Source organism: Pleurodeles waltl, chromosome 7 (genome assembly GCF_031143425.1).
Source record: "Pleurodeles waltl isolate 20211129_DDA chromosome 7, aPleWal1.hap1.20221129, whole genome shotgun sequence".
NCBI classification, from domain to species: Eukaryota; Metazoa; Chordata; class Amphibia; order Caudata; family Salamandridae; genus Pleurodeles; species Pleurodeles waltl.
Genome location: NC_090446.1, coordinates 1,247,336,077 through 1,247,360,136, shown reverse-complemented (window position 1 = coordinate 1,247,360,136; position 24,060 = coordinate 1,247,336,077). Strand labels below are relative to the sequence as shown.

At 39.7% G+C, this 24,060-nt stretch overlaps 1 protein-coding gene across 7 annotated transcripts in view; it reads right to left on the bottom strand.

The window, feature by feature from the left end:
- Window positions 1-4,229: 4,229 nt before the first annotated feature.
- MYOCD (myocardin) overlaps window positions 4,230-24,060 on the bottom strand; it is a 155,529-nt gene continuing 135,698 nt past the window's right edge. For all 7 annotated transcript variants that reach the window (XM_069200370.1, XM_069200371.1, XM_069200375.1 and 4 more), the window contains 4 exons: window positions 19,519-19,662; window positions 17,342-17,464; window positions 7,512-7,569; window positions 4,230-6,379 (listed from right to left, as the gene is read on the bottom strand). In XM_069200370.1, the coding sequence (XP_069056471.1) occupies window positions 5,805-6,379; window positions 7,512-7,569; window positions 17,342-17,464; window positions 19,519-19,662 (900 nt within the window). In that variant the 3' untranslated portion in view covers window positions 4,230-5,804. The remainder of the gene's footprint in view (window positions 6,380-7,511; window positions 7,570-17,341; window positions 17,465-19,518; window positions 19,663-24,060) is intronic.

The window sequence follows — 24,060 nt, the reverse complement described above, 5'->3', positions numbered from 1 at the left end:
AAGGAGGCACTCGAGGGCGCTCGTGGCCCCTTCATCCATTTTGGCATGAGGTCTAGCATTGGAACTTCACCCAGCCTGAGCCTTAGAAAGCGTTGCTTGATTTTCTGTGAGTAGGGGGTGGCCATAAGTGGTGATTCTTTGAGCATTTTATATGAGTTAAGAATCAACAAGCCATGCAACCTTTTAGCTAGAGCCTTCTCCTGGATCAGTAATGGGTAGACTTGCTGTACTGCTTTTAGGGTAGTCAACTGGGCTGGTCATTGAAAAAGTGGCCTGTTCAGACTTGTCTGTTGAAAACTTGTTTCACCATAGTGGACTGAAGAAATACTAAACTAAAACTCAGCTGGATGGTTTTCCAGAAGAGAGGGTGTCTATTCATACTGAGAGGGCTAGAGCCTACGGTAAGATCTCTGGTGGACTGTATGCCTGATGCTACTAGATCCTGCATATTTAGCCTTCAACTGTATTGGCAGAACATACAAAGGAACCTACAGCCCAATATTAGAAAAGGAAGTGTAAACCAGCCAAGAAGTTAACTGACTCTGCCACTAACCTCCATGTAGAAGTGCTGATAAGAATAAAGTCTAGAAAGTTTAGATTTAATGCTGTCAATGTCATTTATCGGATGTTCCCCTCCTTTACAGCTTCATCCCTTTCTTTCATGTCCTAGGTATTGAGCAAATGTCCACCTGCCAATGGTATCATCAGGTAAGTATTCACAGCAAAAAGAAAAAAAACATTATTTGGTATCTATTATTATTCTGTCATGGATTTATTCTCATCAGGGGGAAGCAACTGGGTTCCCCTACTATTATGGGTCATGCACACAGGTTTATTATTATGTCCGGCACTAGAGTTAACAACACTTTAAAGGAAAGAAAACAATATCAATAAAAAAAAAAAAAAACACTTCCCTCTGGTTTTAACCCTTGTTGTGAAGTGTATGTTATGGAAACGTTTCACTCCTCCCCACCCCCACACTTTCATGTAGGCTTCTGGGCTGGTATACCACCTGCCACTAATGCTCCAATACTTTCTGAACATAGATGGTAAGCATCAGATAGTTAGGAACTAGTCAGGGGCAATATGCTATGAAGCCTTTTAGGAATAATGCAAAGACAAGTAGACAAACCAAACTATAATTGACAAACAATAGAGGCAAATATACAAGCAAAAGAGCAGAGACTGGACCTAAATGGAACCAGGAAGTAAACACACAATAAAAGGGATGGGACACAAGGCTGAGTGGATGAATTATACAAAATGCTGCTAGGCACAGAGCCATGTTTACAGTGATGTTGAAAAGACTCTTCTCATGGTAACCAGAAAGTGACTTTCACACTAGGAAGTTTCCACATCGTGGTGTTTAGCAGTCTAGCTGTTCTTTGGCCCCAGTGTCCCATCTTCGATTCCTTTCCATCCTGGTTGTGCATGAATGGGTACTTCTGGGATTCCATATGGGAATTATGATACAATGACTAGTCTTACCAGCCCTCTTCCTATGCAAGGAGCCAAGTAACCCCTTTCATCCTCAGGTTTGCGCTGAAATTGAGACACAAAGGGAACACAAAGGGACACTGCATCATGTTAGCATTCTGAAGCTCATAGTGCCTGAGACGCAAATGCATAAACCAAACTTTTTATGTGCTGAATAGCTCCAATTACACATGATCACAAGGAAAAAATCTGATGCCCAGATTAGGCAGCAGAACAGAATCAATTACACTCAATCTGCAAGCAGATGTTACAGAAACAATGTACTAGTGCAAGAATACATGGGATGCTTGTATAATAGGAAATACAGCAGGCATTTGTTTTCTTTAGACCACATTGCATAAAGATGTTTGAACAAGAAATTAACGTTGGTGTCATTGCTAAAGATATAAGAAACATGCGTTTAAATATTTAAATGTAGCATGGTGTATTGCAGGAAACCCTAGTTCAAGTGCTTAAATAACTATTTTGGCTAAAAAAAACAACAACAAAAAGTTTACACTATATTTTCTATTGGTTATATAAAATGTGAGTGACTCATTGTTCAGCAAAGCTAGGCCCATATTTTAACACATAAAAGTAGAGAAAATGTGTTATATACAAGAAAATAGTGAGAACTGTGTTACTGTCATGACTTCATGTTTTGCTTTGATGCAAACATTTTGATGGGAGAAATATTCTTTGGCCCATAACTTCTCACAAAAGAAGCAAAACAGTGTACATGAATGTGCACTGGTTATTGTTTGGCACCAAGACAGTGTTTCTTTAATGCAGTTTCAGAAGTGAATGTAAATATTACCACATCTATGAATATAAGTGGTGATTCCACCTAAATGTATGGACTCGAGGAGATGTAGGTGCTCTGTGACAAATAACAAAAACACATTTATACTAAAAAGAAATAACAAACACCAAAATTGAACTGAACTGACTTTTCAATGTTTCTTTATTTAAAATAGTGCTGCAAAGTTTGGAATAGTGGAATTAAAGGTGCTATGTGGTTAAATAGTTTACCTCTGTAGAATGAGTTTTCTTAAAAAGTGCACTTTTCTCCCAAATTAGACGGAACATTTTTTCACAGATTTCAGTTATGTTTTTGAAGCTTTGCATTCATTTCATTCAAGACAACAGGCTTGGTGATTAGGAGCAAAACTTTCATCACGGAAAGAGTCATTCAATTTCAAGCCAGGGGTTTCAAAATTGTTGGCACATTTGTCAAGTAAACACATCTTTTACTTTATTGCCTCTCACCTCAAGTTTAAATTTGAAGTATGTTTCACTTTACTTTCATTGGCACAGTTCTAATTTTGTAACAATCCAAACATTATCAACATAACACAACAACTCTTACTTGAGTTTATATTTAATTATTGTTGAGTACTATATTTGCGGTTTGTGCATAGTTGTGATTAGTCATGCATCACCCAAGTAGTTCCTGAGGTTCACAATTTCAAAGCACTGCATATTTCTTCTCTTTTTGACAAACCAATCTTACTGTTCCTGTAGCTAGATGTGGTCAGTTTTATTATGAATCCATTTGTAACTGGACTTCATTGAAGATGCTCGGAGGTTATTGTGTTTTAAGAAGTTGTGAACACTTTTGGTTGCTTCTACCCAGTTGCAAATGTTTCTTAGTTTTCAGAAGTCAAAGTTTCTTTCAGAGAAAGGACAGAAATTAGTAGGCCAGCTGCCAAACAAATACTCCCCAACTTTAAGAACACCATGAGATATAGAACAATTTGAAACCAGAAATCAGAGATTGAACATATTTCAAGCCATGTAACAATCTACTTTGACTAACCAGGCAAGTGATTTGGAAGGAAGGGCGATTCAGAATGATGAAGAAAATCTTTCTGGTGGTTACAATGAAGCATTTCTTTAAACAGTGGCAAAGTATGAAATAACGAATTGGCTGGAACATGCCTGTGTTTTCACTGATGTCACCTGGTAGGCATTACTAAATAGCAAAAACATTTGTTACAGGTGTTAGGACATTCATTTTGGAGATGGACATTCTTTGCTATAAATTCAAACTCTCCTAAAAATGTGTTTAAACGTGTGCAAGTCACTTAACTTCACTGGGCATCAGTTTGACAGTGACCCACACAAACTTCTTAGGTGACTGCGAAGGATATAGAATACTGCATGTATGCACCTAACAAAGTCTGTAAAAACAGTTTGCCTGTGAAAAGAATAATTGGCCCCATGGGTGCAACCATTTAAAGATGTCCTACTGCCTTCACCATTTATTTTATATTTTGAGAACAACAAATCACTTATAAAAATGGCTTGAGGTTTGCCAACTCCTTATGCATTTTTGTTTCAGTCAGTATTCTATTGTCAGGGTTAAGAGACAGTGATCAGAATGTGTTGCTTTCCATGTCAAGTTTGGTGTTCCACTAGTACACACTGGTAGTGAGTTGACAGAACCACAACCAGCTGGAACATCCGGCACCACTCATTGGAAAATGGTGGGTTGAGCTAATACATTGGTTTGACAGATTTGTTCAGTGATGGCAAAGCGGGTGCCAGTGTTCAGTCATGTATCAATCAAGCTTGGTGCCATGCAGTGGGATGGAAAGGTGAACTTTCCTGCAGTCACTGGCCAAGAAATATTTGTGTTATTTTCAGCCCTACTGCTAAAACTTACAAACAATATTGACATTTGATCCAGTCAGGAACAGATCCTGAATTATTTAATTAAATATAGTTTCTGAATTACTATGCAAGCACAATTTGAAATACAACATATTTTTATTATTAGCAAATTTTGTCATTGCAAGGGCAGCACTTTGACCATTTTGAATTTGAGTGCTACCAAACATTTGTATGGAATGCCTTCAATATTATACATTTACAAAATACAAAAAGCAAAAATCATATTATGATAGAAGATTCTACTCTAAAAGTGCACTGTGAACATATGTACAATATACAAATGGTGAATTTAATACCTGCTGTTAAAAGCTACATCTATATTGTTCATAAAACCTGCAAAAACATACATTTCATAAAGTGTGAACACCAGTTTTAGCATATACTTCATTAATACAATTTTGACTAATCCTCCAGCACCCACCAAAGGTTTTATACATATATACAGCGATGTGCGTACACAAACAGCACACTTATAACTTAGGCTGTTACTGCTTCCAAAAGGCTTGCATCGCACATGGTCATGGCATGCAACTTTGCTTTCCTTCCAGTAACTCATATATTAAATACATTATTCTGCAGTTTCTTAGCATCTAATATTTCCTTTGTTAAAAAATGGAAGACATGTTTTACAAGAATAACGTTTTGCATGTGTCAACAACTTGATCAAATGTTCTCCTGTGACTCAAAGGGACATGATGGAGTATATCAAAGAGGTTTTCTTTGAAGAGGGTCTGCTGGTATCATCTTGAGATCTTCAATTTATTTGAGGAATAAGAGATTTACATCTTCCATGTATTGCATTTGCTGGGGTTTTCAGTACTGAAAATACAAGACAGTCTTGTCGGGGGTTAGCTAACGTCTGATGTTGTTGTATAGTAATACCTACTTATAGTCTCTCTTGCTGCTTCTGTTATTTTAGTTAGTATTTGGAAGGATGTTTTTTGATTACTGGAAAGGAAACAATTACTCGTACTAAGCTGATGCAGCTTCTCCATAGTGGATGTTGAAACCTTCCTTATATCATTACACATTGTGTGAGGAGGGTCACATCCAGATGAAGGATATCATCCAGTATGAATTCACCCATAAGCTTTTGAAGATCCCTTCTTTATCTTGTATTATTGCGATATCGCTCTTTTTCAGTTTCAAAGGCACTCATTATTATATTACAGCAATAAGAAATGTACTTAAGATTCTTAGTAGCACGGTTCGGTTCATGTTAGAAGTGCAAAACTATTTTTATGAAAGATAGAACAATAATCTTCGACTGTCTCTTGCCTGTATTGAATGGCGTCTTTTTGAGAAAAATCAAGCCTTGATTCCTATAAAAATGAGAAATGTGTTTGAGATAGGCTGGGAGTTATTTCCTCTGCTGGGGAAAAAGGAGCAATTTCTCACCATTAATTGTGGGGGATCTGGTATACCAAAAATAATCTGAATATTTTTACATTCAATAAGTACAAAATGAAACAATAAGCACAGAAATATATATCTTTAATGTTTGTTGACCCACTAAAGAACCCTGCCATTATTTGGTCGAAACTGTTTTCCATTTTGGCTCATAGAGAGATCTGAAGGCAGGTATCAGCTTCAGTTTATTGTTCATAGTCATCATTATTTACACAGAATTAAATTCATAGAAGTATCACCCTTTACCATTGCTCTAAGTGAAGATCCATGGCAGTGTTTAAATTGAGATCAGAGACGTCTAGAAAATCTGTGTTAAAAATGCTGGGGCCGGTTGTGGTCAGTGACACAAAGCCTGTTGCAGAACTTGGTGGGGTAAGATCAAGCCATTCCATACTTTCCCAAGGCGATTCAGTGAAACTTAAGTGTTGCAAAACAGATCCCTCTGAAATTGTGGGTGACATCTGAGCTGGGATGGGTGGAAGAGATGTGTCTAAAATCTCACGTGAGCTAAGAACCTCCTCTGATGTTTTGCCTGAAAATCCCTCAATCATGCCTTCAAAGTGAGAGTCTTCAGCACCAAGTTTAAGAATGGGAATAGCACTAGCCCTTCGGTTAGGGCTGTGTGTGTTGAGTAAGACTTCAAGGTGACTTCCATTGTTGTTTGTACAGTGGTCAAAAGGAAGAAGAGCAGGTGAAATATGCTCAAATGGTGTAGCTGGCTTTGGCAAAGAGACCGTAGTGCTCCCAGATGAAGAAACAGTTATTTGAGGCACTTTCTGACCACAGGAACGTTCATCTTTGGCATGTGCTGGCATTTCTATTTGGAAACAAAATGAAAACATTTTAAATTACTTTAAGACTAAATAATTGTGGATGTTTTATATGCAAAGTAAATACACTGTTCAATGCTTCTTTTGAGGAAATTACTTTTTGCCAAGCTCTGAAATAAACAATGAAGTGTTACACATGCGACCCACACTTTATAACAACTTGTTTTCTATACGCTGCTTTGGCTCTTTCTATTACCCAATCTAGTACAAGTGGGGTTTAAGGTTCAGTCTCGCTGTGCGAGTATTCAGAACCATGACCTTCAAACCACTGCTGATGGTAGTGATAAGTGTTAATTCACTTTAACTATCTTATTGAAATTAAGTATGTATTATTATTTGAAGTGTAATAGCTGACTCGAAAACAATTTCACATTATTAGCATTGTCAAGAGGAGCTGACGTTCTTACTCGACTATCATTTCCCAGAATGTCGAGTCATAACTTGGTCAGTATACTAGTCTGCATGCTCTGCATCTCAGCCCCACGTAGCTCCATTTCCTCTGTGCAGTGTCACGAGCTTGAGTTTCAGTGATGTAAGACAAAATACTGCACTATGGAAATAACGCGGTTTGGAGACCTTAAAGAGAACCGGGCACACTACCTGTTAAAGTACTCTCTTGTGTTAAAGTAACCTCTTGTGTATTTGTGAATGAGGAATACAAGGTTCCTCTTCAATAATAAAATCGAGTTACCAGTTTATGCTATTAACAATGGCTTTCCTGTCAGGCATTACATGTGTATTAATGCTCTGGAGATTTAAAAGAAATCATCCTTCATTTGGGACCCCAGTTTCCACCAGTCATCACAATGTACATATTGTTTAGTAAATCTAACCATTACACAACTGAAAACATACAAATATAGCTGTAGGACATAAATGCATATCACTTCACCACAGAGCACATTTTATAGCAGTTGGCAAACTGAGAAGACAATTATGGGTGTTGAACATGTTCATGATTTTTATTCAATTTTGGACATTTATGACATAACATTTGTGTTTTATGATCAAGTGCTATTATTTAGTGCCATAATTTTAAATTATGAATCAAATAACAGTCGTGAATTTTGGAAAATAACAAAGGCAGCTAGTAAAAGAGAATTGTTTATTATTTCATACCTCCGCTCTCAATAAGGACATCCAGCAATTCATCCATTTGCTGACTTCTTGTAATCTGCTGTATTTAAAACAATTAAGAAAGTTAAGTATTTTTTTTAAATATAATGTGATTTACTTGTAGATAGAACTCACGAGTAAACAGGCAAGAAAATACTTTTATGAGCCAATACATGTACCTTAAAATCACTAAGGACCCAATTAACAAAATCTCACTGAAAAGAGAGAAATCTAGCTATCCCAGTTTTACACCCCTGATTTCCAACACTATGGGAATTCACTAGAATATCAAGGAGCATGCAAAACAATCTATGCAAGTCATTTATATCTATGCATATTCCTACACCACTTAATGTATAGATGTTTTCACTCTTTTTCTCATGGAAAGCTTTCCCCCCAAGAAGAACCCAAGTCCCATGAACCCCAATGACATAGGGCTGAGTTCCCTTCCATGTCCCAACCTAGAAACGGTCTTACTCATGCCTTTCACAGGGATACATTCAATTGCCTTTCCAAGGAGGTAATCACTGTATATTCATAAATATATATGTTTATGTGTATTACACACACTTTGGCCAGCCACCTCCTGCTACTCCCCATAAAGTTAGCTTTGTGAAAAACTTGACAAACTAGTAGATTATATAGAAATTTCATCTAGGATTATAAATATCTGCATATCCTGGTTCTTTTTACTATGACAAAGATATTTAGATTTGCATGAGGCCGTTTTTGTTGGAATTAGGCACACAAGAAGTTTGTAAATCTGCCTGTTAGTTATTTTTCAGTAAGACAATATAGTCTAGCACACGTGGTGCAATGAAGTTAGCTGCATCTGTTGAAACCATTTCACTGAATGTAGATGTAGTTGTCTTACACAAAGGATTAATGAAACACAAGCTTGGCACACAGGTTGTCAATGAAAAGGTAGAATGGAATTAAAGTAATAGCAAATTGTTGCAAATTAATATTAATTACACTGAATAACTTATTTTTTTTCATTATTGATGCCAAATACAAAAGAGCACATTACATTCAGCATACTAACACCGAGTATTGCACTGCATCTTGAAGCTCATCAATAATAATAGAAATCATATTTGGCAAGACAGTTCAATCCTCCAAAGCAGACATTTCCAGGGAGTGTTCAGACAGATTAATGCCTGCGTTTTTAATGGTTTTCTATTGACCACAGCAATTTTTTGGGGGAAATCTCAATTCAATTCTTGTTTTATGCCGAAGCTCATTTCCAGCTCTCCTTCCTTTTACCACTCGTTATATTTTACCCATTTATCTGCTTACACTTATTTTAATTATATGATCCATTCCCCTAGTTTTATTAATATGATATTATTTGTGGAAGCCCCCCCATACTCTTCCTACTTCCATATTTTTAAACCTAACCTCTGCATTTATAACACTTTCATTTAGCCTGCACCTGATGTCTAATAGTTGTCTGCATACACCTTATTTTTGTATCCTGGGTTGTTTGCCTAAGTTAAATAACTCAAGAAATGTATTTCCTGAGCTAATTGACCTAAATGAACACATCACAATTCACAATTGTTATTTGCATCACCTTTGCTTTCGATTCTTTGTTATTTTTCAGCAACGTCATGTTGTTGGTTTGGAGGCCACATAAATGTTATAGTAGTGACTTTCAGAGCAGTCATTTTACCAAAGGTGCTTGTAATATTAATCATAATGTGCTTCTATGCATTGTATGTCGTAGTCTAGGCAATGGGAATGGTATTGGGGTGAGTTGTGGTGGAATGTCCACAGAGTCAAGCAATCTAGGCCCATATTTATGGAAAATGACATTTTTCATGCACAGTTGTGCATAAAAAAATTATACAGTGAGCTAATGCCATTCCAAAAGTGCCATCTGTGCGCAATATTTATAAAAAGACGCACAATGGAGCTAATGAATGGTTAGAGTCTCAAAAAAAGACGTTATCCAGTGATGGATGGCGTTAGGGAAAATGGCGCTAGTGGGCCAAAAATGATGCTAGACCCATTAACGGCAAACAATTCTACCGCTAGTCAGCCTAGCATCATTTTTTGTCGCACAAGCAGCAAATAATTATGCCTGTCTAAGTATAGACATGAGACATTACCACAACCCCAATGTCCACCACAGGGGACCAGTGTCCCCAGGACAACCCAAACAGAACCAATGCCAACCAGTGGGTCCCATGTAAATGGCCCTTAGTGGCACACAACAGACAAGCATGTGTACTTACCTGGGATGGGCTGCTTCCTCATGTAGTGTTGCTGTGGTGTGGGGTGGTGGTGATGCTGGGGGTTGGGGTGGGCATCTATGTGCCCAATATGGTTACTCTATGGTGTTTCTCTATAGAAATGTGCATAACAGCACTTTAACACCTGGTCTGACCAAGTGTTAAAATTTGATGCTATTCGGCCTTAGCCTCATTCTTTAGGTCCGCCTCCTTTGTGTGCATCGTTTTCGCGTCAGGAGGTAAATATGGTGCTATGGGGCTAGGGTCATTTTTAGGAAGGGAACGCCTATTGTCATTGTCGCAATTCGATGCAAGGTGGGTTGGCACTTCCTAAGAATGACGCTAACTCAGATATTTTGACGCTAGACAGGTCTGGCGTCAAAATATCAATATGGAGTTAAGTTAGCGTCTCTTTAGTAGAAAAATAATGATGCTAAGGCGGAGCTAACTTTCCATAAATATGGGCCCTAGTGCCTAAAAAGTAAAGGGTTTATATGAGGAATCCAGCAGTAGTCTTGGTAGCTGTGAAAGGAGTGACTGTCTGTGGAGAAAATGCAGGTAATGCATTATAGCAGCCCCAAAACAACATTAAAAGTAAGAAATAAACCTGATAAAACTTCCAAACCAAATTAGTAACCAGAGGAAAAAAAAAAATTCTACTGAATCATGAAAAGTGTAAATATATAAGCTATGGGGAAGTGAAGAGTTAATGTTAGTCTATGAGACGTGGGTGATGTGTGTATTTTCAGGCTGACTTCAATGGAGTGTGGGTCAGGTAAGTTTAGTGGCTCACTCCCCTTAAATGGTTTACCTTAGACTTCTGTATGGAATTAAAAAAACTCCTGATAACAAGGCTGACCATATGTTGTGCTGGGCTTCACAAAATTATGTACGCTGAATCCGAGGTCATTTGATAACTTGAATTTTGGTGCCAAAAGTTCAGGGTGTGATGAGTTTGAAAATTGTTGCGGCGTAGGTTGCTTTGCCGCTGGATTCACTTTAGCGCTTTGAATACTCTTGAGATTCATACTGGGAGTTAGTCATTTTTATGGAACTTGAAACCCTCTTTGGTTGGCCATCCATTAGCTGTACCTTGATAGGTGCAGGGAGTCATGACTCCTTGCACATAGGAGAATGACTTTCATCTAGGTATTTGTTTTTACATTGGACTCTGGGCCTCATTATGACTTTGGAGGATGGAAAAGCCCATCCACCAAAGTTCCGACTGGGAGATTGCCACTAGTGTGGCAGCCTCCCCGTCAGGCCTATTAAGAGTTTCCTGTTGGGTCAGCAGGCAGAAGCTCAGTTTTCGCCCGCTGGCCCAGTGGGAAATGGCCTACAGCATTGTCTCCGGCTTGTAATAGAGCCGGTGGCAATGCTGTAGTGCATAGGGTGCACCAGGAACCGTCGCAATATTCACTGTCTCACAGCAGACAGTGAATATTGCAAAGGTACTGGCTAGGGGGCCCCTGCACCCTGTCTCCGTTACCGCCATGAAATCGCTGGCGGAGAAGGGGATCATAATACCCATGGCAGCACTGCCCTGGCAGATTAGGATGCCACGACAACCAGACTGCAGGGACAATTAATCCTGGCAGTGCTGGTGGTTCAACCATGGCGCAACTGCTGCAGTCATACTGTGGGGCTCGGACCGCTGCATTGGCAGCGGTCTGACCGCCACTGTGAGTGTGGCGGTCAGTAGATCGCCAGACAAGTAATGATGCCCTCTGTCTTTAGAATGTGAGAAGGGATCCCAGGCTGTTCTGCCTTCCTGTATGTGACAAGTGGCCATACTTTACCCCCTTATACTTTTTACTTCAAAACTACCTGATAAGTGCCGAATGTGTTCCTTGAGCATATGGATCCTGAATAATATTTCCCTTTCCCTATGACAAGTGAGCTGACAGGGATTAACTGGACATTATATTTCCAGTACAGCCGTTTTTTAAGACCGTGCTTTAAATATCTGAGCTGAGAAGAAATCTAGTTCCAGTCAAAGAAAGAGGTTTCTGGGCTGCCTGAACTGGTTTGCTTATTTTCATTCCAGAAATTAGGAACAGCTACAAGTCGTTTGTGACATTTGTATTGAAAATCTAACAATGGTTTAGATTTCACACATTAGTACAATGTCACAAGGATGGAATTTCGGGCTTGTTTCAAAGCCAAATTAGCAGTTGTTTTTTAAAACATGGGCATGTCTTTGGGTTCTTTTACAACTAAGAGATTCAAGACTAGCACAATTTTTATAATTCAGTGCTAAACATTATACATTTGGGCCTTGCTGCTTCAAAGCACACTTTTCAGATGGAGTATTTAATCTGAGAGTGTGACCTAAACATGTCAAAAATGGGTTTGATCACTGCTTGGTCTGCAGTGCTAGTGGAATGGTAATCAGCCTACTGCCACGTCTTTCAAATTTCACATGTGCATGGCGTAAAGACGCACTACTGTCACATTGCATATTCAACAATTATGCCACTGGCACCCTTGTTGTGCAGTTTCATCTTGAACATATCTAAAGTAAAATATGCCTATTCGCATTTGCCAACTTCGCCTCATTATATGAAAATGCAAAATTGTGTGCCATGCTGAATTATTTTATTACATTTTTATTAGGAGATTATAGTTAGTTTTCTTTCTCTTTGGGAAATATAGAATACAAAAAAATGGAAACCACAAATTTATGAATGCAAAACACGAAGATTTGTTTAACAAATAATAAAATTAGCACACATTCGATGTTCATCAAAACCTTTCTTTTGTAGAACCAGTCCAGAGGGGCAGTGTATTTACCACATCAATTTTCTTGACTGGATTATGCAACAAATGGGCTGCCCTACAATCACAGGTTAACAAAATAGCCTTGGTGTATATATACTATTTTTTTTAATCCTCAAAGGTTTGCCAACCTATGCCTCGGTACACTGAGAAAATTTGCTGAGCGGGGGCAAATGCCCTTGCTCATTATTTAAACTGCTTTCTCATTGTGAATATATATTTCCCTTTAGAAAACCACAAATTCGGAGGGTGTTTCATTGCCATGCTTACCATGGAAAGTCACTTACTCCTGACCTTGTCAAGAGTACATTTACAGCCTTTTTAGGATACTAGAAGTTGGAGAGGAGTTTGAGAATACCATCATGCTGGTAGTTTGTGAGTGTGAACAGTACTCACCCAGCTACTGCTCAGTCCTAGGGAGTGGATTTACTCACACAAACTCTTTGTATGCTCAAAACCTTTTACGAGTTTGTGAATTCAAAACTGATTTTGCCTTTGCTAAGAAGATTATGGCCCTAATTACAACCCCGGCGGTCGGTGTAGAAGTGGCGGTAATACCGGCAACAGGCCGGCGGCAAAAAAATTGAATTACAAGCATGGAGGTTACCGCCATGCAAAACCGCCACTTCTACACTGTGACCACCAGGGTGGTAACGTCCGTTGGGCTGTAGATTTCGGTCTCCAACCCGGTGGCCGTCACTAGACCGCCGGCAGTATCAGGACCCCGCATACCACCATGGATTTCGTGGGGTTTTGTACCGCCACAAAGTCCATGGCGGTAGACACTATCAGTGCCAAGAAATTCGTTCCCTGGCACTGATAGGGGTCTCCCTCTCCCCAGAATCCTCTCCCCAAACCCATGACCCCCCAAAGCTGGCAGGACCCCCATCCCACACACCCCCAAAAACATCCACACACCCCCCGCACCCCTACTCGCACGCTCACACAACTAATACACATACACACAGACATACACGCACACATGCACACAGACATATACGCACACATTTGCTAAACACACAACACACCCCTGCATGCATACACGCACTCACACACCCCCTCTACACACTCACACGCACACAACACACAACACCCCCCCACCACCCTTCCCTTCCGGTGATCCTCCGGGAGGGAATTGGATCCATGGGGGCTGCTCCGCCACCAGCTCCCCGTCACCAGAACACCGCCATGCCGAATCCTGGGTTGTGATTCCAGGGGGCAATGTTTTGATGACGTGGCGGTGGAGGTGGAGCAGCCTCCACTTCACCGCTGACCGCCAGTATGGCTGCTGGCGGCTTTCCGTCTGGAAAAGGGCAGAGGGCTGCCAGACGACATGATACGCTGGGCGGGAGACCGCCTGCACTGGCCGTCTTCAGCTCGTCGGTACCCCGGCGGTCTTGGAAAAACACCGCCAAGGTCCAAGTGAAGGCCTATGTGTGCTTGTGAAACATACTGGTGTAAATTACTTTCAGAAAATGGCCTCATATGTGGAAAGCAAGTATCATGTCAGCCTATTTTTGACACCTTCATAGAAATTCATAGCATATGCTTTAATTTAGTATACTTGTCCTTTGATAGTGGAAAATGTTATATGAAGTTTCTGAATAACACAGACATTTTCTATAGACCTCCCTGATATATACCGGAGCAGAAACTTTGGGTTTAAAACTTAGGCTTATTGTACTTCATCACATATTCGTACACATAAAAAATAAAGAATGGGGGCAGTTCTCAAGTCAATTAGAAAGCCCAATTTAACAAAAAAGCTTTGAAAGCTTTCCTAAAGCATTTGTTAAATTGTGTTTGAATTGCTTCACTGTAGATGGTGTAGAAAGAGAGAGGACACTCCTTCAAGCTGTATAAATAACCTCGCTATGTAATTAGAGGAATCGGTTCTCCTGGTTTTAAATTGCTAAATGTTTAGGCACCATAGGTTATCAGGGAACGTTTAGAGTGTATCTGCGCACATTAGTTCATGCTATGCTCTTTCATATATGTATGGTCATGGCCTAAAAATGTAATAGAAAGATGCTTGGAAATATTTTAACTAAGCCATTGAGCAGTATCACACACACAGCTTGTTTTCCTTGCAGAATATGTGTCTTGGCACATGGCAATCTGTAAACGTTTACAAAAGGGGGAACAAAAAGCACATTGTTATTTTTTCCAATGTGTAGTAGAGGAGACTTCTGGTTGCACTGGGCCTCTGGTAACAGGTTATGTTACTACGTACCTCTGTGATGATTTTATAGAGGCCTGTAGTAATAACTTGTAGCAGTGCACCTTTTGTGAAGTTGATAGCAAAAGGATGGAGAATCAGATGAGAAGTTACTCTTGATGAAGTATGGGGAAAAGTGTAGTGTCATTAGCATAAATACTATGGATCGCACACAAGCTGCCACATTTCCAAATGGAATGCGGTGGTATTACTGAGAGATGGTGCAAATACTGGTATGTGCTGAGCATTAATGAGCGGTGGCTAAAATCTCAATGTAAACTAAGAATTACTGAGTAATGATGCAAATCTAATTATGTGATAGGATTAATGAGTGATGGTGCAAATGTGCCATTCAGTGAGGTCAGCTATGCAACAGTGCAAACATGACCAGACAATCAAGGCTTCTGAGTGCATAGCTAAACAAGCGTTTAAGATGAATGAGGTATGGTGCAAAAACATGCACTATTGAATACGGAGTAATGGGGCAAACCTGTAAACGCATTCAGGCCCGTATTTATACTTTTTGACGCTAAACTGCGCTAACGCAGTTTAGCGTCAAAACATTTTGCGCCGGCTAACGCCATTCTGAAGCGCCATGCGGGCGCCGTATTTATTGAATGGCGTTAGCCGGCGCAAGCAGACCGGCGCTGCCTGGTGTGCGTGGAAAAAAACCACGTACACCAGGCAGCGCCGGCGTAGGGAAAAATGGCGTTAGGGCGTCTTAAAAATGGCGCAAGTCAGGTTGACGCTAAAAAATCGTCTTAACACGATTTGCGCCATTTTAAACGACGCCCAGACGCCATTTACATGACTCCTGTCTTAGTAAAGACAGGAGTCATGCCCCCTTGCCCAATGGCCATGCCCAGGGGACTTATGTCCCCTGGGCATGGTCATTGGGCATTGTGGCATGTAGGGGGGCACAAATCAGGCCCCCCTATGCCAAAAAAAATATATAAAAAAAAAAAAAATGTATACTTACCTGAACTTACCTGAATGTCCCTGGGGTGGGTCCCTCCATCCTTGGGTGTCCTCCTGGGGTGGGCAAGGGTGGCAGGGGGGGTCCCTGGGGGCATGGGAGGGCAGCTGTGGGCTCATTTTGAGCCCACAGGTCCCTTAACGCCTGCCCTGACCCAGGCGTTAAAAAGAGGCGCAAATGCGGGTTTTTTTGCCCCGACCACTCCCGGGCGTGATTTTTGCCCGGGAGTATAAATACGACGCATTTGCGTCGCCGTCATTTTTTTAGACGGGAACGCCTTCCTGCATCTCATTAACGCAAGGAAGGCGTTCACGCAAAAAAATGACGCTATTTGCCCATACTTTGGCGCTAGACGCGTCTAACGCCAAAGTATAAATATGGCGTTAGTTTTGCGCCGAATTTGCGTCGAAAAAAACGACGCTAATTCGGCGCAAACGGAGTATAAATATGCCCCTCAGTGTTTCTGAGTGATGGTGCAAATCTGAACTTGCATACTGCATACAATATTTAGCAATTTGTAGGCATTCATGGCACAATGGTGTCTTGTCCTGCAAAATGCTGGCACTGGCATAATGGTGGCAATTCTTCAGGCATTCGTGGCATGGTGATACCTATATCAAAGTGTAGCACTCAGTACTGGTATTAATTTGTATTGTTATGACACTATAACTACAGCAGTCAGATTTTTTTATGTGTAAAATCAGGGCAGCTTATCGGCAGACATGCATGCACTCACTCATAAAATAATTTATTCAGTCGACCATCCACCAATCCATCAATGCACTCACATATTAAATGATTCAAATATCTTCTAACTCACTCATCCTCTACCTAGCAATACAATCAACAGTTTATTCATTAATCGAATAACTCACACATCCACCCAACTGATGACTCTTTAACACATTCAGCCAGCTTTCCATCCACACACAGACTATGTATTTCTTGTAACTTTAGAAGAATCACAGAAATATTTACAATCATTTCCCCATAACACACTTCCCCTTCCCCACTAAAGCTTCCAGCTAAAGCAACATTTCCTAGCCAATATTCTGCATCCCTCCCAAGGCTTTGGCCATCCTCTACATCTCCCGTTCTTATTTTATGCTGTTTATTAATTTCTCTTTATTGTTCTGTCCTTCTCCCTTGCTCTAGTGCTACACTATGATATTTGCAACATGCTCTTACCTATAAACAATATATATTTTTGATCCAAACTTTTCAATGTTATTGTGTACTCACCTCCATACTGTTTAAAGTGCCTCCATCTGTGTATTTCAATGCCTTCTGCATATTACCTAAACTCAGTTCATGTAAAGTACTTTGACACCTTATTCAATCGCTTGTAAGGCTATTTTGTACATGGTTCATGCCAGGAAATAATCATATTAAGAAACTATGAAGGAGGGGGAGGGTATTAGTCTAAAATGTCCATGAAATGTGAAACTAATATATTCATAGACTTACCTAAAATAAACTCAAAACGTGCCTGCGCATAACACAATTAAGATTTCTTGGAAAGTACATCAAAATCAAAACCACATTGAACTTCATTGTGGGAGAACCTAACACTTTAAACTTTGAGAAACATTGGTTAATGGAAAAGATGAAATGATATATTTACCTGCTTAACTGCATCCTCATAAGAGGGAGGCTGCTTTGTCTTTGCAACCACCGAGTTTGAATTACAAAATGTCGGTGATGGAAACTTCTGACTCGCCTGAGCAGTAGTGGTTGTCACAGCCATCTGCATCGAAATATGCATAAAAGTAAGTTATTTGTGCAAGATCTGTTTCATGGAGCACATTTGCCTAAATCCCCATGTACACGTTGCTTATAAGCAAAGATATGTTATTTTTTATAAATACACCCATCCAATAAAAACACAAACTTTAATTCAAACGAAGAATCTGGTAAGATCTTTCGGGACTGGTTACCATATTGTGCCAGTAGGTGGTTCCTACCCTTTGTGCTTTCAGTCAAAAGAGAAAGGAAATGTACGAAACCATTTTGCAGTTGAAAACCTTGTGATTCACAAAATAGGGTGTGTGACCCCAGTTTCTTTTTCTTAAGTAGTGAATCTATTTTTATGTCTGGAAAGCATTTCTGACTTGCAAAATGGGTTTATGGGCCCATCCTAAATCACAATGAGGAAGGGGTATTTTACCTCCTGACTGTGCTTTAGTATGGTGTGTATCAATAGATTGCACCCCAAAAGCGGTTGCAAACCTTTGATTAGTTAGACACCTTAAAGGAGGAGGCAACTGATTTGCAAAGGGGAATGGGGTATCAGCCTTATGGGGAGCAGGCAGTGTTTTCAAAGAAATACCAGTTCCCTTAATGAACATGAGCAACTTATAAAAAATGTGCTTGACAATGCATACACAAGGATGGTGGTCTGCTGTTCCATGTAGACCACCATCCTTGCATTTGTAACAAACCCCAGGTGGTTGTAAATAGCGACCTGCCTGTTTAGTATTACTTGTACACGTTTTTTTTCCAATCCCCTTGTGCGATTTTGTGATGTGACCTATTATGACATGTCTCATCTCAAAATTAAATCCTGATCACAAAAAAGTAGTGTATTTGTGACCACTTTTTATGATCAGTTTTATAACACCTGTTCCCGCATTCATTGGAATTGGGGGGGGGGGACATATTATTTTGCTGATTTCCATTCAACTCTCATTTCAGCCTGTAGGCCTTGGATGAGATTCTGGTGATGAGGCTTTACCGGAAGAAGCCCCAATTAGAAAGTGGTCTCTTCTGTTCTATGAGTATTGATTCACTGAACCACAACCTTTTTAATCCATACCTGCCTTAGCCAAAGCAGTAAAGGAAAAAAAAAACACACATATGAAGTTGATCAAAAGTATTGTTGAAGTGCACATAACAAACCCCCATCAAATTCATGGAGGTTGTTCCCCATTCAGAGCAATGTGTAATTCCAGACTAAATACTGCTATGCCAGTTTGTGATTCTGGTGTAAAATGTAGCCACCAAAGAACGATAATTAAATGCAAGATGTAACAGCATGTCACACACTGATGAACACAATCAGTCAAACATACATATATAACATGCTGTGATCTAGCGGCCTGTGTTCGCAGTGTATCAAAATGTTTACCACTTGAATGCTCGCCAAAGAACTTCATGCTATCATTACTCTCTCACGACGTTATAAGGCCAGAGAGCCTTGAAAACCTACATGGATCCAGAATAGGAAATATCAAAGAGCTTCCACATGTAGCAGTGCCATGGAATCTCTCTCCTATATTCGATTACGTTCCTTCCGCGCAGTCCTTCATCTGGCAATACTGCAGCGGTCCATAGTACTCAGCAGGGTCAATTAGATCACCCCGTTTAGCTTGACGTTCTTATATGAACTTTCTCGGATTTTTAAGAAAAGTCCTGACCGTACTCGCTCTGAAGGAAGGTCAAATCTTCAATGAAATCTAGGGATACATGTGCCTACTAAAAAAACAACCCCTAATGTAATCTCTTTAAAAAAACACATTGTTATCTAAGTATTAGTTACTACATCATACTAAAATATATTTATGTATATTTCAAAATAGAAATATCAAAGATCGGGAGCAAACAGCACTACTTAAGTACCCATGTTACACATTACATACCAAAGTGTAATGACTGTTATTGTTTATTAATCAGAATATGGTTACTCTGCTATACTTTTTGTTGTTTTGAGAGTGCAAATTATGTTTCGTGTCAAAACAGGCAGGAATGTTATATTGCTTTATGGTTGAGGGTAAGTTTAAATCAACCACTTTCGAACCTTACCTTGTGATTTAAGCTGGGACTTTTTGGTGATGAACAGTCATGATTAACTTGTTTGCTTTCGCTCTGGTTACTCATAAACGTGGCCTGCATGTTAGAAGCGTTCTGCGAGAAACAGTTAGGACTTCCAGTTTGTGAAATTGTGCTCTGTTAAATAAAAAACAAAATATGCAAACTGAAAATAAACACAAATCAGGGCATGCCCTACCAGAAAATTCTACATTTCTAATGCATGTGCTATAATACAATTCTAAATCTCCACGTGAAATATTGTGAAAACGAATATGGATCATTTTTATAACCACATATCTTTACATAAAACTTTTAATTGCCCATGAAAGTGAAACTTGGAAATTATTTTATTGAAAACTCAACTGCACCTCATTAACGAAGCCCAATGAGATCAATGCATCCAGGGAACTTGTGCCACTGTTCATAAAGTCCGCCTTTCAGTTTAGGTAGGAATGCCCTATTTCAGACTAGGTCTAGGATGTTTTATATTGCTGGTCATTGTCTATAATGGTGAAAAAAGAAGATAATCTAAAATACTATGTTCCTCATTATCAGTGGCCTGTAAATTCCAATGAGCCTTGTAACAGGTTTTATTAAGCCCCTGGATTTATGTTTTTTGTTTCCACATGGAAATTTAGGCTGCTACTCTCTATGTGAAACTAAGGGAAAATATGCAGGAATCAGTTATGCGAGGATCTTTCAAAATATTTTATGACAGAATCCAAACTATTCAGGATTCATTTACTCCTCTTCTTCTCTATTGTTGAGTACTTTTGCCACACCATATACACCGGTGTCGGGCCTGGTTCTGTCTTGCTTTGCTCACATATCTCTTGATGAATCAGCTAGGAATCTTCTCAACTGTAAGTCTGGTTCCCCTCTCGATCCCCGTCCCCTGACCATTCTTAAACTAGGGACCCCAGTGGTTAACCCCAATATGAATGCTTTGTTGACTGATTCTCACAAACAGGCGACTGTACCTTGGGCTTGGAAGAGGGATCTTTTGCTCCCTTTATTAAAAAAAGTCCTAAGCTGATCCCAAGATCTTGAGTAATTTTAGACCTATCTCACTTCTTGCTACTACTGTGAAGATGATAGAAAATAATTGTAAATAGGCTGATTTCTGCCTTTTTGGAGCCTAATCATATACTACGATTCCCATTCTAGCTTTAGACCAGGCTACAGCGCTGAAACTGCTCTACCTGAAGTATCTGAATGTATTCAAATAAACAGGGATGGTAATTCCCAGGTTATGCTGGTGTGTTTTAGATCTCTCTGCGGCCTTTGACACAGTGTCACATACTGTCCTACTTCAAAGGCTGGGAAGGTCTGGCAATATGGGTCAAGCGCTGCTATGGCTTAAGTCTTTCTTGGCCAGTTAAACTCAGGCCGTCTATCTCCCTCCTTTCACTTCAGAGGCTAAGCCTCTGAACTGTGGAGTGCCCCAGGGCTTTGCCCTTATCCCCACTCTCTTCATTATTTATATGGCTCCCCTGGCCACACTGGTAGAACCTCTAGGCATGAAGTTAGTGTCATAAGCAGATGACACACAACTCTTTTTGGCCTTTCAGGAAAGATTCTCATCCACCTTGGACTCCTTCAAAGTCTGTCTAAAGTCGATCATGGATTGGATTAATTCAAGTTTTTTAAAACCTAACTCCGAGAGACTGAGATGCTTTTTTGGCGCAAAATCCACTCCAGATTCTGGCCTTTGGTGGCCTCCTGAGATGGGATCTCCTTCCTGTCCTTCCATGGTGATTCGGAACCTGGGTGTTCATTTTGACTCTGAGTTAAATTTTGAAACACAGATTAAAGCTTTGTTCAGTTCCTGTTTCCAGACTATGAGATCACTTAGGTGCATGCTATACCTCATTCTTGTAGATGATCAAAGAACCATTGTCCATGCCTTGATTACTTCGAAATTGGACTACTGTAACAATCAGTATTTAGGGCTTCTGAACTTTCTGATCCAATGCCCATAGATTATTCAAAATGCAGCAGCCCGTCTGATTTTTAAGATTTCCCCTTGGATCGCTATTTCTAATCACTTGTGGCAACACCATTTCGCTGCCTATCAAAAGTAGAATACAATTCAAGGCTCTTACTTTTGCATTTCGAATCTTCAACCAAAAAGGTCCCTGTTACCTCAGGAACCGGTTTAAAGTCTTGATGCAAGCACGCTCTCTGGGATCTAACCACTGCAAACTATATTTAATACCTAGAATATCCAAGTCCAGAAGCTGAGTTTTTTTTTCTTACTTCGCAGCCAGATTGTGGAATACCTTGCCTCTTATCCTTATCAGCTCCCCGTCTGAATTGATTTTCAGGAAGAATCTAGAAACGTTCCTGTTCAACTCCTCCTAATAGCTATTCTTATAGGAGCTTACACAGCAGACGTCCTCACCGTAAGCGCCAGGACACCTTTTTGGTAGCTGCGCTACAGAAATACATTGTATTGTATTGTATTCTGAAATCACAGAAACTCTAACATAAGAGTTGTCACTGATTGGCAACTTTTGCTTTCATTTATAAATGTATCATTTTGTGGGCAAACTAGCTCAAGAACTAGGATCATATTTAATTTCCCCTTTTCTATGGTCCTTCTTCGATCTACTGTGATTGTTTGTGTTATAGAAATATCTACCAATCTGCTAGATAGTTTCCTCTTCCTTTGGTACTCAAAAGTACTACATTATTTGTTTTATGTCAGAATATTGAGCATAAAAGTACAGTGTTACGGAAAACAAAAATTTCATAGCCAGAATATCAACTACCAAAATACTATGAAGGTAGTAGATGTGCTATTTGTAACTCCACATACCTTGAAAAAAATACATACAAAAATATCTATGTGAAGGGTCTAACACAGAGGTCTTATTGGGGACAGTCTTTTACTCAAGTGGCACTGATAGAAATTCATTAAGTAATAATGCAAAATATGTAGAAGACAACCAGAACTATATGTATAAGACAAACATAAGTTAAGCCACAAAGTTCATTTTTTGCCAGTATGTCCACCAACCACTCAGACAGATCAGTAAATGCTGGAAGAAGCAGGTGCCCACCTGACTGCAAGCAGAATACTAAAACCGCAAAGCATTTTTTCATTGTATCTACTGTGGGCCTTGGGTATGCAATTAACATCCATTTTATGGTGAAAAAGAGGACAAAAAGAGTATGCATCAGGAATTGATACCAGAAGAGTCCTGCACCTCAAATATGAAGAAAGTGTGACAAATTCTGTGAAATATTTAAAAAATATGCAAGATTATATAACCATTATGTGAAATACAGTGCACAGTAATTCATGTGGAAATTGAACTAAACGCAAGGGCATACCTTACAATCAAAAGTCACCCAACATACCAGCAAGGCATCTGGTTTGATTAGGACATTTCTACTGGAAGATCTATTCTGTGCGAACCAGTGTCTTATGAGGTAATTTCTCTTCAAAAAGAACCATAACATAAAAATGTTGTGCAAAATTCCACAACCGTGACATTTGTGGAACATCTCCCCAGTAGACTATCGACACTAGAAAAAACCTACATGGGCAGGGCATACAAGAACTGTTGTCAGGGCTCGAGGTGATTTTTAAAGGACACACAACTCAAAGTTCACAGTTTAGATAAAATGGAGCTCAGTTTGTGGCAGCCCCACAATTGCTTGGAGGCAGAGATATGGAGGCGAATGTTAAGTGTTCCCAGCCATGGAAAGTAAATATCAAGGAGCGACAAAGAGTAGAATTCAGTGATCTTTTTCATGCTTGGCTTCCGATTAAAAATGTTACTATGCGCCGCCTTTCACTGTTGCTATTTGAAATGTTTGTATTCCAAAATGCCTGCCATTTGTGTCTGGCAGTATACACATTGAACTGTTCTAAAGACAATGCACATGTGAAGGTCATACGACGGTCGATGTAAGCTTGAGTGTTTCAATCAGAACAACAACAATATTATGTCTCAGAGGAGTGGTTCACATAGGCTAAATGTATATAAAGGTACTGACATTTGAAGATGCAAATCCAAGTTATATTCGAAGTTCATACATGATTATGCACCGTAGCAGCCAAGAATCTTCATAAATATTCAGGGTCCACGGTGGTGGTGCAAGCATGTACATGCGCGTGTGCCAATGTAATGCAGTGGGTATGTGTCCAGCGACACAGTATCGCTGGGTTGAGCATCATTCAATGAGGCAGCCCTTGGGCAGTGACGCTTGAGAACAAGCATGAACTATTAAATACAATTTGCTTTTGCTGTTGCAGCGATGACTGAATAAGTTGTTAGAACGGCTTTGTTTTCTGGTTCAGGCATCTGTGCAATTCTTTCATGCGGTTAAAGTCCTAAAAGAATGCATTTTGTTCAGGCTAATGAAAATATGTTTTTTGGAATGAGTTATGCGTGGATGGACTGTATTTCTGCAAATACATGAAGTTATCTACAGGCTCGTTCCCTGCAAACCTGAAGCACGAATTATTTTCTCGAATGCTACATCCTGCCCGATTTTGAAGTTTGGATTTCACTTGTAGCA